The sequence below is a fragment of the Oncorhynchus mykiss genome, chromosome 5 (genome assembly GCF_057628025.1).
Source record: "Oncorhynchus mykiss isolate SJ-2025 chromosome 5, ASM5762802v1, whole genome shotgun sequence".
Lineage (NCBI taxonomy): Eukaryota > Metazoa > Chordata > Actinopteri > Salmoniformes > Salmonidae > Oncorhynchus > Oncorhynchus mykiss.
In genome coordinates, this window is record NC_143026.1 from 1463707 (window position 1) to 1482104 (window position 18398).

At 36.0% G+C, this 18398-nt stretch overlaps 1 protein-coding gene across 13 annotated transcripts in view; it reads left to right on the plus strand.

Annotated features, from left to right (window-relative positions):
* Positions 1-18398, plus strand: part of LOC110524930 (interleukin-11 receptor subunit alpha) — a 65033-nt gene that overhangs the window by 44858 nt on the left and 1777 nt on the right. For 8 of the 13 annotated variants that reach the window (XR_016495808.1, XR_016495809.1, XR_016495810.1 and 5 more), the window contains exons 8-11: positions 6984-7128; positions 7360-7449; positions 10036-10135; positions 10238-10316. Coding sequence is in view for 5 of the 13 variants with exons in the window: in XM_036976611.2 (XP_036832506.2) it covers positions 6984-7128; positions 7360-7449; positions 10036-10135; positions 10238-10316 (414 nt within the window). In the remaining 8 variants the exon portion in view is untranslated. Of the gene's footprint in view, positions 1-6983; positions 7129-7359; positions 7450-9339; positions 9986-10035; positions 10136-10237; positions 10317-18398 lie in introns of those variants that run through there. The other 5 variants (XR_016495814.1, XR_016495815.1, XR_016495813.1 and 2 more) reach the window with 3 other exon arrangements.

Genomic DNA, 18398 nt, shown 5'->3' on the forward strand with positions numbered 1-18398 from the left:
ACTATCCTACCCACTAATTACATTAGTCTGTTCCTATACTATCCTACCCACTAATTATATTATATTAGTCAGATCCTATACTATCCTACCCACTAATTATATTAGTCGGTTCCTATACTATCCTACCCACTAATTATATTATATTAGTCAGTTCCTATACTATCCTACCCACTAATTATATTAGTCTGTTCCTATACTATCCTACCCACTAATTATATTATATTAGTCAGATCCTATACTATCCTACCCACTAATTATATTATATTAGTAAGATCCTATACTATCCTACCCACTAATTATATTATATTAGTCAGATCCTATACTATCCTACCCACTAATTATATTATATTAGTCAAATCCTATACTATCCTACCCACTAATTATATTATATTAGTCAGTTCCTATACTATCCTACCCACTAATTATATTAGTCAGTTCCTATACTATCATACCCACTAATTATATTATATTAGTCAGATCCTATACTATCCTACCCACTAATTATATTATATTAGTCAGTTCCTATACTATCCTACCCACTAATTATATTATATTAGTCAGATCCTATACTATCCTACCCACTAATTATATTAGTCAGTTCCTATACTATCCTACCCACTAATTATATTATATTAGTCAGATCCTATACTATCCTACCCACTAATTATATTAGTCAGATCCTATACTATCCTACCCACTAATTATATTATATTAGTCAGATCCTATACTATCCTACCCACTAATTATACTATATTAGTCAGACCCTATACTATCCTACCCACTAATTATATTAGTCAGATCCTATACTATCCTACCCACTAATTATATTATATTAGTCAGTTCCTATACTATCCTAGCCACTAATTATATTATATTAGTCAGTTCCTATACTATCCTAGCCACTAATTATATTATATTAGTCAGTTCCTATACTATCCTAGCCACTAATTATATTAGTCAGATCCTATACTATCCTACCCACTAATTATATTATATTAGTCTGTTCCTATACTATCCTACCCACTAATTATATTATATTAGTCAGATCCTATAATATCCTACCCAGTAATTATATTATATTAGTCAGATCCTATACTATCCTACCCACTAATTATATTAGTCGGTTCCTATACTATCCTACCCACTAATTATATTATATTAGTCAGTTCCTATACTATCCTACCCACTAATTATATTAGTCTGTTCCTATACTATCCTACCCACTAATTATATTATATTAGTCAGATCCTATACTATCCTACCCACTAATTATATTATATTAGTAAGATCCTATACTATCCTACCCACTAATTATATTATATTAGTCAGATCCTATACTATCCTACCCACTAATTATATTATATTAGTCAAATCCTATACTATCCTACCCACTAATTATATTATATTAGTCAGTTCCTATACTATCCTACCCACTAATTATATTAGTCAGTTCCTATACTATCCTACCCACTAATTATATTATATTAGTCAGATCCTATACTATCCTACCCACTAATTATATTATATTAGTCAGTTCCTATACTATCCTACCCACTAATTATATTATATTAGTCAGATCCTATACTATCCTACCCACTAATTATATTAGTCAGTTCCTATACTATCCTACCCACTAATTATATTATATTAGTCAGATCCTATACTATCCTACCCACTAATTATATTAGTCAGATCCTATACTATCCTACCCACTAATTATATTATATTAGTCAGATCCTATACTATCCTACCCACTAATTATACTATATTAGTCAGACCCTATACTATCCTACCCACTAATTATATTAGTCAGATCCTATACTATCCTACCCACTAATTATATTATATTAGTCAGTTCCTATACTATCCTAGCCACTAATTATATTATATTAGTCAGTTCCTATACTATCCTAGCCACTAATTATATTATATTAGTCAGTTCCTATACTATCCTAGCCACTAATTATATTAGTCAGATCCTATACTATCCTACCCACTAATTATATTATATTAGTCTGTTCCTATACTATCCTACCCACTAATTATATTATATTAGTCAGATCCTATAATATCCTACCCAGTAATTATATTATATTAGTCAGATCCTATACTATCCTACCCACTAATTATATTATATTAGTCAGTTCCTATACTATCCTACCCACTAATTATATTATGTTAGTCAGACCCTATACTATCCTACCCACTAATTATATTAGTCAGATCCTATACTATCCTACCCACTAATTATATTATATTAGTCAGTTCCTATACTATCCTACCCACTAATTATATTAGTCAGATCCTATACTATCCTACCCACTAATTATATTATATTAGTCAGATCCTATACTATCCTACCCACTAATTATATTAGTCAGATCCTATACTATCCTACCCACTAATTATATTATATTAGTCAGATCCTATACTATCCTACCCACTAATTATATTAGTCAGATCCTGTACTATCCTACCCACTAATTATATTATATTAATCAGATCCTATACTATCCTACCCACTAATTATATTAGTCAGATCCTATACTATCCTACCCACTAATTACATTAGTCAGATCCTGTACTATCCTACCCACTAATTATATTATATTAATCAGATCCTATACTATCCTACCCACTAATTATATTATATTAGTCAGATCCTGTACTATCCTACCCACTAATTATATTATATTAGTCAGATCCTATACTATCCTACCCACTAATTATATTAGTCAGATCCTATACTATCCTACCCACTAATTATATTATATTAGTCAGATCCTATACTATCCTACCCACTAATTATATTATATTAGTCGGTTCCTATACTATCCTACCCACTAATTATATTAGTCAGATCCTATACTATCCTACCCACTAATTACATTAGTCAGATCCTGTACTATCCTACCCACTAATTATATTATATTAATCAGATCCTATACTATCCTACCCACTAATTATATTATATTAGTCAGATCCTATACTATCCTACCCACTAATTATATTAGTCAGATCCTATACTATCCTACCCACTAATTATATTATATTAGTCTGTTCCTATACTATTCTACCCACTAATTATATTATATTAGTCTGTTCCTATACTATCCTACCCACTAATTATATTATATTAGTCAGATCCTATACTATCCTACCCACTAATTATATTATATTAGTCAGATCCTATACTATCCTACCCACTAATTATATTAGTCAGATCCTATACTATCCTACCCACTAATTATATTAGTCAGATCCTATACTATCCTACCCACTAATTATATTATATTAGTCAGATCCTATACTATCCTACCCACTAATTATATTATATTAGTCAGTTCCTATACTATCCTACCCACTAATTATATTATATTAGTCAGATCCTATACTATCCTACCCACTAATTATATTATATTAGTCAGTTCCTATACTATCCTACCCACTAATTATATTAGTCAGATCCTATACTATCCTACCCACTAATTATATTATATTAGTCAGTTCCTATACTATCCTACCCACTAATTATATTAGTCAGTTCCTATACTATCCTACCCACTAATTATATTATATTAGTCAGATCCTATACTATCCTACCCACTAATTATATTAGTCAGATCCTATACTATCCTACCCACTAATTATATTATATTAGTCAGATCCTATACTATCCTACCCACTAATTATATTATATTAATCAGATCCTATACTATCCTACCCACTAATTATATTAGTCAGATCCTATACTATCCTACCCACTAATTATATTATATTAATCAGATCCTATACTATCCTACCCACTAATTATATTAGTCAGATCCTATACTATCCTACCCACTAATTATATTATTAGTCAGTTCCTATACTATCCTACCCACTAATTATATTAGTCAGATCCTATACTATCCTACCCACTAATTATATTATATTAGTCAGATCCTATACTATCCTACCCACTAATTATATTATATTAGTCAGATCCTATACTATCCTACCCACTAATTATATTATATTAGTCAGATCCTATACTATCCTACCCACTAATTATATTATATTAGTCAGATCCTATACTATCCTACCCACTAATTATATTATATTAATCAGATCCTATACTATCCTACCCACTAATTATATTATATTAGTCAGATCCTATACTATCCTACCCACTAATTATATTAGTCAGTTCCTATACTATCCTAGCCACTAATTATATTATATTAGTCGGTTCCTATACTATCCTACCCACTAATTATATTATATTAGTCAGATCCTATACTATCCTACCCACTAATTATATTATATTAGTCGGTTCCTATACTATCCTACCCACTAATTATATTATATTAGTCAGATCCTATACTATCCTACCCACTAATTATATTATATTAGTCAGATCCTATACTATCCTACCCACTAATTATATTATATTAGTCAGATCCTATACTATCCTACCCACTAATTATATTAGTCAGATCCTATACTATCCTACCCACTAATTATATTATATTAGTCAGTTCCTATACTATCCTACCCACTAATTATATTATATTAGTCAGATCCTATACTATCCTACCCACTAATTATATTAGTCAGTTCCTATGCTATCCTACCCACTAATTATATTATATTAGTCAGATCCTATACTATCCTACCCACTAATTATATTATATTAGTCAGATCCTATACTATCCTACCCACTAATTATATTATATTAGTCAGATCCTATACTATCCTACCCACTAATTATATTAGTCAGATCCTATACTATCCTACCCACTAATTATATTATATTAGTCAGTTCCTATACTATCCTACCCACTAATTATATTAGTCAGATCCTATACTATCCTACCCACTAATTATATTATATTAGTCAGATCCTATACTATCCTACCCACTAATTATATTATATTAATCAGATCCTATACTATCCTACCCACTAATTATATTATATTAGTCAGATCCTATACTATCCTACCCACTAATTATATTAGTCAGATCCTATACTATCCTACCCACTAATTATATTATATTAATCAGATCCTATACTATCCTACCCACTAATTATATTATATTAGTCAGATCCTATACTATCCTACCCACTAATTATATTAGTCAGATCCTATACTATCCTACCCACTAATTATATTAGTCAGATCCTATACTATCCTACCCACTAATTATATTAGTCAGATCCTATACTATCCTACCCACTAATTATATTATATTAGTCAGATCCTATACTATCCTACCCACTAATTATATTAGTCAGATCCTATACTATCCTACCCACTAATTATATTATATTAGTCAGTTCCTATACTATCCTACCCACTAATTATATTAGTCAGATCCTATACTATCCTACCCACTAATTATATTATATTAGTCAGTTCCTATACTATCCTACCCACTAATTATATTATATTAGTCAGTTCTTATACTATCCTAGCCACTAATTATATTAGTCAGTTCCTATACTATCCTACCCACTAATTATATTATATTAGTCAGATCCTATACTATCCTACCCACTAATTATATTATATTAGTCAGATCCTATACTATCCTACCCACTAATTATATTAGTCAGATCCTATACTATCCTACCCACTAATTATATTATATTAGTCAGATCCTATACTATCCTACCCACTAATTATATTATATTAGTCAGTTCCTATACTATCCTACCCACTAATTATATTATATTAGTCAGATCCTATACTATCCTACCCACTAATTATATTAGTCAGATCCTATACTATCCTACCCACTAATTATATTATATTAGTCAGATCCTATACTATCCTACCCACTAATTATATTATATTAGTCAGATCCTATACTATCCTACCCACTAATTATATTATATTAGTCAGATCCTATACTATCCTACCCACTATTTATATTAGTCAGTTCCTATACTATCCTACCCACTAATTATATTAGTCAGTTCCTATACTATCCTACCCACTAATTATATTATATTAGTCAGATCCTATACTATCCTACCCACTAATTATATTATATTAATCAGATCCTATACTATCCTACCCACTAATTATATTAGTCAGATCCTATACTATCCTACCCACTAATTATATTATATTAGTCAGATCCTATACTATCCTACCCACTAATTATATTAATCAGATCCTATACTATCCTACCCACTAATTATATTATATTAGTCAGATCCTATACTATCCTACCCACTAATTATATTATATTAGTCAGATCCTATACTATCCTACCCACTAATTATATTAGTCAGATCCTATACTATCCTACCCACTAATTATATTATATTAGTCGGTTCCTATACTATCCTACCCACTAATTATATTATATTAGTCAGATCCTATACTATCCTACCCACTAATTATATTATATTAGTCAGATCCTATACTATCCTACCCACTAATTATATTATATTAGTCAGATCCTATACTATCCTACCCACTAATTATATTATATTAGTCAGTTCCTATACTATCCTACCCACTAATTATATTATATTAGTCAGATCCTATACTATCCTACCCACTAATTATATTATATTAGTCAGATCCTATACTATCCTACCCACTAATTATATTATATTAGTCAGTTCCTATACTATCCTAGCCACTAATTATATTAGTCAGATCCTATACTATCCTACCCACTAATTATATTGTATTAGTCTGTTCTCCTATGTGACTGTGTTTTGGTCTACAGTCAGTCCTATCTGACTGTGTTTGGTCTACAGTCAGTCCTCCTATCTGACAGTGTTTGGTCTACAGTCAGTCCTCCTATCTGACAGTGTTTGGTCTACAGTCTGTCCTCCTATCTGACTGTGTTTGGTCTACAGTCTGTCGTCCTATCTGACTGTGTTTGGTCTACATTCAGTCCTCCTATCTGACTGTGTTTTGGCCTCTAAATTCATCTATCTTCCCCCCCTTTACTCCCCCCCCCCCCCCCCCCCCCTCCAGGTGGAGTCTAAGGCCAGTGCCCTGCTCATAACCGACGCCCTTGCTGGCCACGCCCACCAGCTACAGGTGAGAGCCCAGGACGAGATCAACCCAGACAGCCAGTGGAGTGACTGGAGCCCCCTGCTGCAGGCCTGGCCATGGAGCGGTGAGAATACTACTGCATACTACACACTAGCACATAGTACTAATGTGTTCCAAATGGCCCTCTATTCCCTATATACTGCACTACTTTTAACCAATACCTGTCTACAACTGGACCTTTATTAGGCCCAGAACAGTGTTTGAATAGACTTTAATTTCTCCGTAGTGTTACACAGTTACTTGGTCAGCGGTGTTATCTGTGAAAGACAGCATCGTTATGTGGTGAATCCCACAGGTTGCACAGCAGATCCAACTGAACAAATCGTCCCTGTAGACTACAATGACGAAGATGCGGAGCCCTCTACAGCCAACACCAAGTCAGAGAGTAAGTCGCTTTTTCTAAGCCAGAACAGCCCATATCTTCTGTTTCTGTATACATCAGTCTCTATATACATCAGTCTCTATATACATCAGTCTCTATATACATCAGCTCTATATAAATCAGTCTCTATATACATCAGCTCTATATACATCAGTCTCTATATACATCAGCTCTATATACATCAGTCTCTATATACATCAGTCTCTATATACATCAGCTCTATATACATCAGTCACTATATACATCAGTATCTATATACATCAGCTCTATATACATCAGCTCTATATAAATCAGTCTCTATATACATCAGCCTCTATATACATCAGCCTCTATATACATCAGTCTCTATATACATCAGCCACTATATACATCAGTCTCTATATACATCAGGCTCTATATAAATCAGTCTCTATATACATCAGCTCTATATACATCAGTCTCTATATACATCAGCTCTATATACATCAGTCTCTATATACATCAGTCTCTATATACATCAGTCTCTATATACATCAGCTCTATATACATCAGTCACTATATACATCAGTATCTATATACATCAGCTCTATATACATCAGCCTCTATATACATCAGTCTCTATATACATCAGTCTCTATATACATCAGCTCTATATACATCAGTATCTATATACATCAGCCTCTATATACATCAGTCTCTATATACATCAGTCACTATATACATCAGTTTCTATATACATCAGTCTCTATATACGTCAGTCTCTATATACGTCAGTCTCTATATACATCAGTCTCTATATACATCAGTCTCTATATACGTCAGTCTCTATATACATCAGTCTCTATATACATCAGTCTCTATATACATCAGCTCTATATACATCAGTCTCTATATACATCAGCCACTATATACATCAGTCTCTATATACATCAGTCTCTGTATACATCAGTCTATATATACATCAGTCTCTGTATACATCAGCTCTATATACATTTATACATCAGTATCTGTATACATCAGTCTCTATATACATCAGTCTATATACATCAGTCTCTATATACATGTATACATCAGTCTCTATATACATGTATACATCAGTCTCTATATACATCAGCTCTATATACATCAGTCTCTATATACATTAGTCTGTATATACACCAGTCTCTATTTTCATCAGTCTCTGTATACATCAGCTCTATTTACATCAGTCTCTATCTCTATATACATCAGTCTCTATATACATCAGTCTCTATATACATCACTCTCTATATACATCAGTCTCTGTATACATCACTCTCTGTATACACCAGTCTCTGTGTTTACATCAGTCTCTATATACATCAGTCTCTATGTACTTCAGTCTCTGTATACATCAGTCTCTATTTACACTACCGTTCAAAAGTTTGGGGTCACTTAGAAATGTCCTTGTTTTTGAAAGAAAAGCAACTTTTTTGTCTATTAAAATAACATCAAATAGACGTTATTAATATTGTAAATGACTATTGTAGCTGGAAACGGCAGATTTATTATGGAATATCTACACAGGCATACAGAGACCCATTATCAGCAACCATCCCTCCTGTGTTCCAATGGCACATTGTGATAGCTAATCCAAGTTTATAATTTTAAAAGGCTAATTGATCATTAGAAAACCCTTTAGCAATTATGTTAGCACAGCTGAAAACTGTTGTGCTCATTAAATAAGCAATACAACTGGCCTTCTTTAGACTAGTTGAGTATCTGGAGCGTCAGCATTTGTGGGTTCAATTGCAGGCTCAAAATGGCCAGAAACAAAGACCTTTCCTCTGAAACTCGTCAGTCTGTTCTTGTTCTGAGAAATGAAGGTTATTCCATGTGAGAAATTGCCAAGAAACTGAAGATCTCGTACAACGCTGTGTACTACTCCCTTCACAGAACAGCGCAAACTGGCTCCTCTAGAAAGAGGAGTGGGAGGCCCCGGTGCACAACTGAGCAAATGGACAAGTACTTTAAAGTGTCTAGTTTGAGAAACAGACGCCTCACAAGTCCTCAACTGGCAGCTTCATTAAATAGTACCCGCAGAACAGCAGTCTCAAAGTCAACAGTGAACAGGCGACTCTGGGATGCTGGCCTTCTAGACAGAGATGCAAAGAAAAAGCCATATCTCAGACTGCCCAATAAAAAGAAAAGATTAAGATGGACAAAATAACACAGACACTGGACAGAGGAACTCTGCCTAGAAGGCCAGCATCCAGGAGTCACCTCTTCACTGTTGACGTTGAGATGGGTGTTTTGTACGTACTATTTAAAGAAGCTGCCAGTTGAGGACTTGTCTGTTCTCTCTCTCCTGATCTCTGTCTTCTGTTCTCTCTCTCTCCTGATCTCTGTCTTCTGTTCCCTCTCTCTCCTGATCTCTGTCTTCTGTTCCCTCTCTCTCCTGATCTCTGTCTTCTGTTCCCTCTCTCTCCTGATCTCTGTCTTCTGTTCCCTCTCTCTCCTGATCTCTGTCTTCTGTTCCCTCTCTCTCCTGATCTCTGTCTTCTGTTCTCTGTCTTCTGTTTTCTCTCTTCTGTTCCCTCTCTCTCCTGATCTCTGTCTTCTGTTCTCTCTCTCCTGCTCTCTCTCATCTAGATTCGGAGGATGATGGTGGTAGTCTGGGAGTGGTGATATTTCTGTCCCTGTTTGCTGTCATCATCATTTTCTTGTTGTCCTCTCTATTTGTCCTCATGTGGTGAGATATGTCCTCCTGCATGTCTACATCAGTTTACTATGTTCTCTAACAACTGAATTGAACAATTCCTTCATCTTGAAATATCTTATGTTTGTTGTCTAGGGTGAGGCATTGGAGGCGGGACAATGTGACACGACAGGAACTGACCTCAATGTTGAAGATGAAGTCCTGCATATCTGAAGTGAGTCAGACCCCTATCAATGTCACTACATGTTGTTACAGACCCTCTCTACTCTAAGGCTGTTGTGACTCAGAGCCCTGCTGTAGTGTAATATGGCTCTGTACCGAAGTGGTATTCTACTGTTCTACAACTGATTTATCTTGCTGGCAGGACAGGTTTATTAGCCTGGATAATGTCCAGGTTCTATATCAGGACAGGTTTATTAGCCTGGATAATGCTGAACAATGTCTAGGTTGTTCTATATCAGGACAGGTTTATTAGGTTGGATAATGCTGAATAATGTCTAGGTTGTTTTAGAACAGGACAGGTTTATTAGCCTGGATAATGCTGCATAATGTCTAGGTTGTTCTATATCAGGACAGGTTTATTAGGTTGGATAATGCTGAATAATGTCTAGGTTGTTCTAGAACAGGACAGTGTTTATTAGGCTGCATAATGTCCAGGTTGTTCTAGAACAGGACAGTGTTTATTAGCCTGGATAATGTCTAGGTTGTTCTAGAACAGGACTGTTTATTAGCCTGGATAATGTCCAGGTTGTTCTAGAACAGGACAGTGTTTATTAGGCTGCATAATGTCTAGGTTGTTCTAGAACAGGACAGTGTTTATTAGCCTGGATAATGTACAGGTTGTTCTATATCAGGACAGATTTATTAGCCTGGATAATGCTGAATAATGTCTAGGTTGTTCTAGAACAGGACAGATTTATTAGCCTGGATAATGCTGAATAATGTATAGGTTGTTCTAGAACAGGACAGTGTTTATTAGCCTGGATAATGTCCAGGTTGTTCTATATCAGGACAGGTTTATTAGGTTGGATAATGCTGAATAATGTCTAGATTGTTCTAGAACAGGACAGTGTTTATTAGGCTGCATAATGTCCAGGTTGTTCTAGAACAGGACAGTGTTTATTAGCCTGGATAATGTCTAGGTTGTTCTAGAACAGGACTGTTTATTAGCCTGGATAATGTCCAGGTTGTTCTAGAACAGGACAGTGTTTATTAGGCTGCATAATGTCTAGGTTGTTCTAGAACAGGACAGTGTTTATTAGCCTGGATAATGTCTAGGTTGTTCTAGAACAGGACAGTGTTTATTAGGCTCCATAATGTCTAGGTTGTTCTAGAACAGGACAGTGTTTATTAGGCTCAATAATGTCCAGGTTGTTCTAGAACAGGACTGTGTTTATTAGACTGCATAATGTCTAGGTTGTTCTAGAACAGGACAGTGTTTATTAGCCTGGATAATGTCCAGGTTGTTTTAGAACAGGACAGTGTTTATTAGCCTGGATAATGTCTAGGTTGTTCTAGAACAGGACAGTGTTTATTAGCCTGGATAATGTCCAGGTTGTTCTAGAACAGGACAGTGTTTATTAGGCTGCATGATGTCTAGGTTGTTCTAGAACATGACAGTGTTTATTAGCCTGGATAATGTCCAGGTTGTTCTATATCAGGACAGATTTATTAGCCTGGATAATGCTGAATAATGTCTAGGTTGTTCTAGAACAGGACAGATTTATTAGCCTGGATAATGCTGAATAATGTATAGGTTGTTCTAGAACAGGACAGTGTTTATTAGGCTGCGTAATGTCCAGGTTGTTCTAGAACAGGACAGTGTTTATTAGCCTGGATAATGTCTAGGTTGTTCTAGAGCAGGACTGTGTTTATTAGCCTGGATAATGTCTAGGTTGTTCTAGAGCAGGACTGTTTATTAGCCTGGATAATGTCCAGGTTGTTCTAGAACAGGACAGTGTTTATTAGGCTCCATAATGTCTAGGTTGTTCTAGAACAGGACAGTGTTTATTAGGCTCCATAATGTCTAGGTTGTTCTAGAACAGGACTGTGTTTATTAGGTTGCATAATGTCTAGGTTGTTCTAGAACAGGACAGTGTTTATTAGCCTGGATAATGTCCAGGTTGTTTTAGAACAGGACAGTGTTTATTAGCCTGGATAATGTCTAGGTTGTTCTAGAACAGGACAGTGTTTATTAGCCTGGATAATGTACAGGTTGTTCTATATCAGGACAGATTTATTAGCCTGGATAATGCTGAATAATGTCTAGGTTGTTCTAGAACAGGACAGATTTATTAGCCTGGATAATGCTGAATAATGTATAGGTTGTTCTAGAACAGGACAGTGTTTATTAGCCTGGATAATGTCCAGGTTGTTCTATATCAGGACAGGTTTATTAGGTTGGATAATGCTGAATAATGTCTAGATTGTTCTAGAACAGGACAGTGTTTATTAGGCTGCATAATGTCCAGGTTGTTCTAGAACAGGACAGTGTTTATTAGCCTGGATAATGTCTAGGTTGTTCTAGAACAGGACTGTTTATTAGCCTGGATAATGTCCAGGTTGTTCTAGAACAGGACAGTGTTTATTAGGCTGCATAATGTCTAGGTTGTTCTAGAACAGGACAGTGTTTATTAGCCTGGATAATGTCTAGGTTGTTCTAGAACAGGACAGTGTTTATTAGGCTCCATAATGTCTAGGTTGTTCTAGAACAGGACAGTGTTTATTAGCCTGGATAATGTCCAGGTTGTTCTAGAACAGGACTGTGTTTATTAGACTGCATAATGTCTAGGTTGTTCTAGAACAGGACAGTGTTTATTAGCCTGGATAATGTCCAGGTTGTTTTAGAACAGGACAGTGTTTATTAGCCTGGATAATGTCTAGGTTGTTCTAGAACAGGACAGTGTTTATTAGCCTGGATAATGTCCAGGTTGTTCTAGAACAGGACAGTGTTTATTAGGCTGCATGATGTCTAGGTTGTTCTAGAACATGACAGTGTTTATTAGCCTGGATAATGTCCAGGTTGTTCTATATCAGGACAGATTTATTAGCCTGGATAATGCTGAATAATGTCTAGGTTGTTCTAGAACAGGACAGATTTATTAGCCTGGATAATGCTGAATAATGTATAGGTTGTTCTAGAACAGGACAGTGTTTATTAGGCTGCGTAATGTCCAGGTTGTTCTAGAACAGGACAGTGTTTATTAGCCTGGATAATGTCTAGGTTGTTCTAGAGCAGGACTGTGTTTATTAGCCTGGATAATGTCTAGGTTGTTCTAGAGCAGGACTGTTTATTAGCCTGGATAATGTCCAGGTTGTTCTAGAACAGGACAGTGTTTATTAGGCTCCATAATGTCTAGGTTGTTCTAGAACAGGACAGTGTTTATTAGGCTCCATAATGTCTAGGTTGTTCTAGAACAGGACTGTGTTTATTAGGTTGCATAATGTCTAGGTTGTTCTAGAACAGGACAGTGTTTATTAGCCTGGATAATGTCCAGGTTGTTTTAGAACAGGACAGTGTTTATTAGCCTGGATAATGTCTAGGTTGTTCTAGAACAGGACAGTGTTTATTAGCCTGGATAATGTCCAGGTTGTTCTAGAACAGGACAGTGTTTATTAGGCTGCATAATGTCTAGGTTGTTCTAGAACAGGACAGTGTTTATTAGCCTGGATAATGTCCAGGTTGTTCTATATCAGGACAGATTTATTAGCCTGGATAATGCTGAATAATGTCTAGGTTGTTCTAGAACAGGACAGATTTATTAGCCTGGATAATGCTGAATAATGTATAGGTTGTTCTAGAACAGGAACGGTTTATTAGCCTGGATAATGCTGCATAATGTCTAGGTTGTTCTAGAACAGGACAGTGTTTATTAGCCTGGATAATGTCTAGGTTGTTCTATATCATGACAGGTTTATTAGCCTGGATAATGTCTAGGTTGTTCTATATGAGGACAGGTTTATTAGCTTGGATAATGCTGAATAATGTCTAGGTTGTTCTATATCAGGACAGGTTTATTAGCCTGGATAATGCTGAATAATGTCTAGGTTGTTCTAGAACAGGACAGGTTTATTAGCCTGGATAATGCTGCATAATGTCTAGGTTGTTCTAGAACAGGACAGTGTTTATTAGCCTGGATAATGTCTAGGTTGTTCTAGATCAGGACAGGTTTATTAGGCTGGATAATGCTGCATAATGTCTAGTTTGTTCTAGAACAGGACAGTGTTTATTAGCCTGGATAATGTCTAGGGTTGTTCTATATCAGGACAGGTTTATTAGGCTGGATAATGTCTAGGTTGTTCTAGAACAGGACAGGTATATTAGCCTGGATAATGTCCAGGTTGTTCTAGAACAGGACAGTGTTTATTAGGCTGCATGATGTCTAGGTTGTTCTAGAACATGACAGTGTTTATTAGCCTGGATAATGTCCAGGTTGTTCTATATCAGGACAGATTTATTAGCCTGGATAATGCTGAATAATGTCTAGGTTGTTCTAGAACAGGACAGATTTATTAGCCTGGATAATGCTGAATAATGTATAGGTTGTTCTAGAACAGGACAGTGTTTATTAGCCTGGATAATGCTGCATAATGTCTAGGTTGTTCTAGAACAGGACAGTGTTTATTAGGCTCAATAATGTCCAGGTTGTTCTAGAACAGGACTGTGTTTATTAGACTGCATAATGTCTAGGTTGTTCTAGAACAGGACAGTGTTTATTAGCCTGGATAATGTCCAGGTTGTTTTAGAACAGGACAGTGTTTATTAGCCTGGATAATGTCTAGGTTGTTCTAGAACAGGACAGTGTTTATTAGCCTGGATAATGTCCAGGTTGTTCTAGAACAGGACAGTGTTTATTAGGCTGCATGATGTCTAGGTTGTTCTAGAACATGACAGTGTTTATTAGCCTGGATAATGTCCAGGTTGTTCTATATCAGGACAGATTTATTAGCCTGGATAATGCTGAATAATGTCTAGGTTGTTCTAGAACAGGACAGATTTATTAGCCTGGATAATGCTGAATAATGTATAGGTTGTTCTAGAACAGGACAGTGTTTATTAGGCTGCGTAATGTCCAGGTTGTTCTAGAACAGGACAGTGTTTATTAGCCTGGATAATGTCTAGGTTGTTCTAGAGCAGGACTGTGTTTATTAGCCTGGATAATGTCTAGGTTGTTCTAGAGCAGGACTGTTTATTAGCCTGGATAATGTCCAGGTTGTTCTAGAACAGGACAGTGTTTATTAGGCTCCATAATGTCTAGGTTGTTCTAGAACAGGACAGTGTTTATTAGGCTCCATAATGTCTAGGTTGTTCTAGAACAGGACTGTGTTTATTAGGTTGCATAATGTCTAGGTTGTTCTAGAACAGGACAGTGTTTATTAGCCTGGATAATGTCCAGGTTGTTTTAGAACAGGACAGTGTTTATTAGCCTGGATAATGTCTAGGTTGTTCTAGAACAGGACAGTGTTTATTAGCCTGGATAATGTCCAGGTTGTTCTAGAACAGGACAGTGTTTATTAGGCTGCATAATGTCTAGGTTGTTCTAGAACAGGACAGTGTTTATTAGCCTGGATAATGTCCAGGTTGTTCTATATCAGGACAGATTTATTAGCCTGGATAATGCTGAATAATGTCTAGGTTGTTCTAGAACAGGACAGATTTATTAGCCTGGATAATGCTGAATAATGTATAGGTTGTTCTAGAACAGGAACGGTTTATTAGCCTGGATAATGCTGCATAATGTCTAGGTTGTTCTAGAACAGGACAGTGTTTATTAGCCTGGATAATGTCTAGGTTGTTCTATATCATGACAGGTTTATTAGCCTGGATAATGTCTAGGTTGTTCTATATGAGGACAGGTTTATTAGCTTGGATAATGCTGAATAATGTCTAGGTTGTTCTATATCAGGACAGGTTTATTAGCCTGGATAATGCTGAATAATGTCTAGGTTGTTCTAGAACAGGACAGGTTTATTAGCCTGGATAATGCTGCATAATGTCTAGGTTGTTCTAGAACAGGACAGTGTTTATTAGCCTGGATAATGTCTAGGTTGTTCTAGATCAGGACAGGTTTATTAGGCTGGATAATGCTGCATAATGTCTAGTTTGTTCTAGAACAGGACAGTGTTTATTAGCCTGGATAATGTCTAGGGTTGTTCTATATCAGGACAGGTTTATTAGGCTGGATAATGTCTAGGTTGTTCTAGAACAGGACAGGTATATTAGCCTGGATAATGCTGAATAATGTCTAGGTTGTTCTAGAACAGGACAGGTTAATTAGCCTGGATAATGCTGGATAATGTCTAGGTTGTTCTAGAACAGGACAGGTTTATTAGCCTGGATAATGCTGAATAATATCTAGGTTGTTCTATATCAGGACAGGTTTATTAGGCTAGATAATGTCCAGGTTGTTTTAGAACAGGACAGGTTTATTAGCCTGGATAATGTCTAGGTTGTTCTATATCAGGATAGGTTTATTAGCCTGGATAATGTCTAGGGTTGTTCTATATGAGGACAGGTTTATTAGCTGGGATAATGCTGAATAATGTCTAGGTTGTTCTATATCAGGACAGGTTTATTAGCCTGGATAATGCTGAATAATGTCTAGGTTGTTCTAGAACAGGACAGGTTTATTAGCCTGGATAATGCTGAATAATGTCTAGATGATTCTATATCAGGACAGGTTTATTAGCCTGGATAATGCTGCATAATGTCTAGGTTGTTCTAGAACAGAACAGGGTTTATTAGCCTGGATAATGTCTAGGTTGTTCTATATCATGACAGGTTTATTAGGTTGGATAATGCTGCATAATGTCTAGTTTGTTCTAGAACAGGACAGTGTTTATTAGCCTGGATAATGTCTAGGGTTGTTCTATATCAGGTCAAGTTTATTAGCCTGGATAATAGTGCATAATGTCCAGGTTGTTCTAGATCAGGACAGGTTTATTAGGCTGGATAATGCTGCATAATGTCTAGTTTGTTCTAGAACAGGACAGTGTTTATTAGCCTGGATAATGTCTAGGTTGTTCTATATCAGGACAGGTTTATTAGGCTGGATAATGTCTAGGTTGTTCTAGAACAGGACAGGTTTATTAGCCTGGATAATGCTGAATAATATCTAGGTTGTTCTATATCAGGACAGGTTTATTAGGCTGGATAATGTCCAGGTTGTTTTAGAACAGGACAGGTTTATTAGCCTGGATAATGCTGCATAATGTCTAGGTTGTTCTAGAACAGGACAGGTTTATTAGCCTGGACAATGCTGAATAATGTCTAGGTTGTTCTAGAACAGGACATGTTTATTAGCCTGGATAATGTCTGGGTTGTTTTATATCAGGACAGGTTTATTAGCCTGGATAATGCTGAATAATGTCTAGGTTGTTCTATATCAGGACAGGTTTATTGTTGTCTCTGGCTGAAATAGTGAAACAGTAGAAGTTGAGTTTTCCTGTGCAGTTGGGAAGGATGTCCTCCTGCAATATGCTGCATAGTAAAACAGAACCAGCAGTGAGTGAACTTCAGCAGGTATCAACTACACTCAACAAAAATATAAACACAACATGTAAAGTGTTGGTCCCATGTTTCATGAGATGAAATTAAAGAACCCAGAAATCTTCCACACACAAAACAAAGTATTTCCCTAAAATTCTGTGAACAAATGTGTTTACACCTCTATTCGTGAGCGTTTCTCCTTTGCCAAGATAATCCATCCAGCTGACAGTTGTGGTATATCAAGAAGGTGGTTAAACAGCATGGTCATTACACAGGTGTACCTTGTGCTGGGGATAATAAAAGGCCACTAAAATGTGCCGTTTTGTCACACAACACAATGCCACAGATCTCTCAAGTTTTGAGGGAGCGTACAATTGGTATTCTGACTGCAGGAACGTCCACCAGAGCTGCTACTATAAACCAGTAACTCTGTAGTATCACTTTTACTACAACTGTGAGCAGCCATTGTTTTGACTATAACCTTAACTATGAGGTGATTTCTGTGTTGTTCCTCTTTTCCTCCTCTCTTCTCTCCTCTTTCCTCTCCTCCTCTCTCCTCCTCTCTTCTCTCCTCTTCTCTCCTCCTCTCTTCTCTCCTCTCCTCCTCTCTTCTCTCCTCCTCTCTCCTCCTCTCTTCTCTCCTCTTCTCTCTTCTTTCCTCTCCTCCTCTCTCCTCTCCTCCTCTTCTCTCCTCCTCTCTTCTCTCCACCTCTCTTCTCTTCTCTCCTCCTCTCTCCTCCTCTCTTCTCTCCTCTCCTCCTCTCTTCTCTCCTCTCCTCCTCTCTCCTCTCCTTTCCTCCTCTCTTC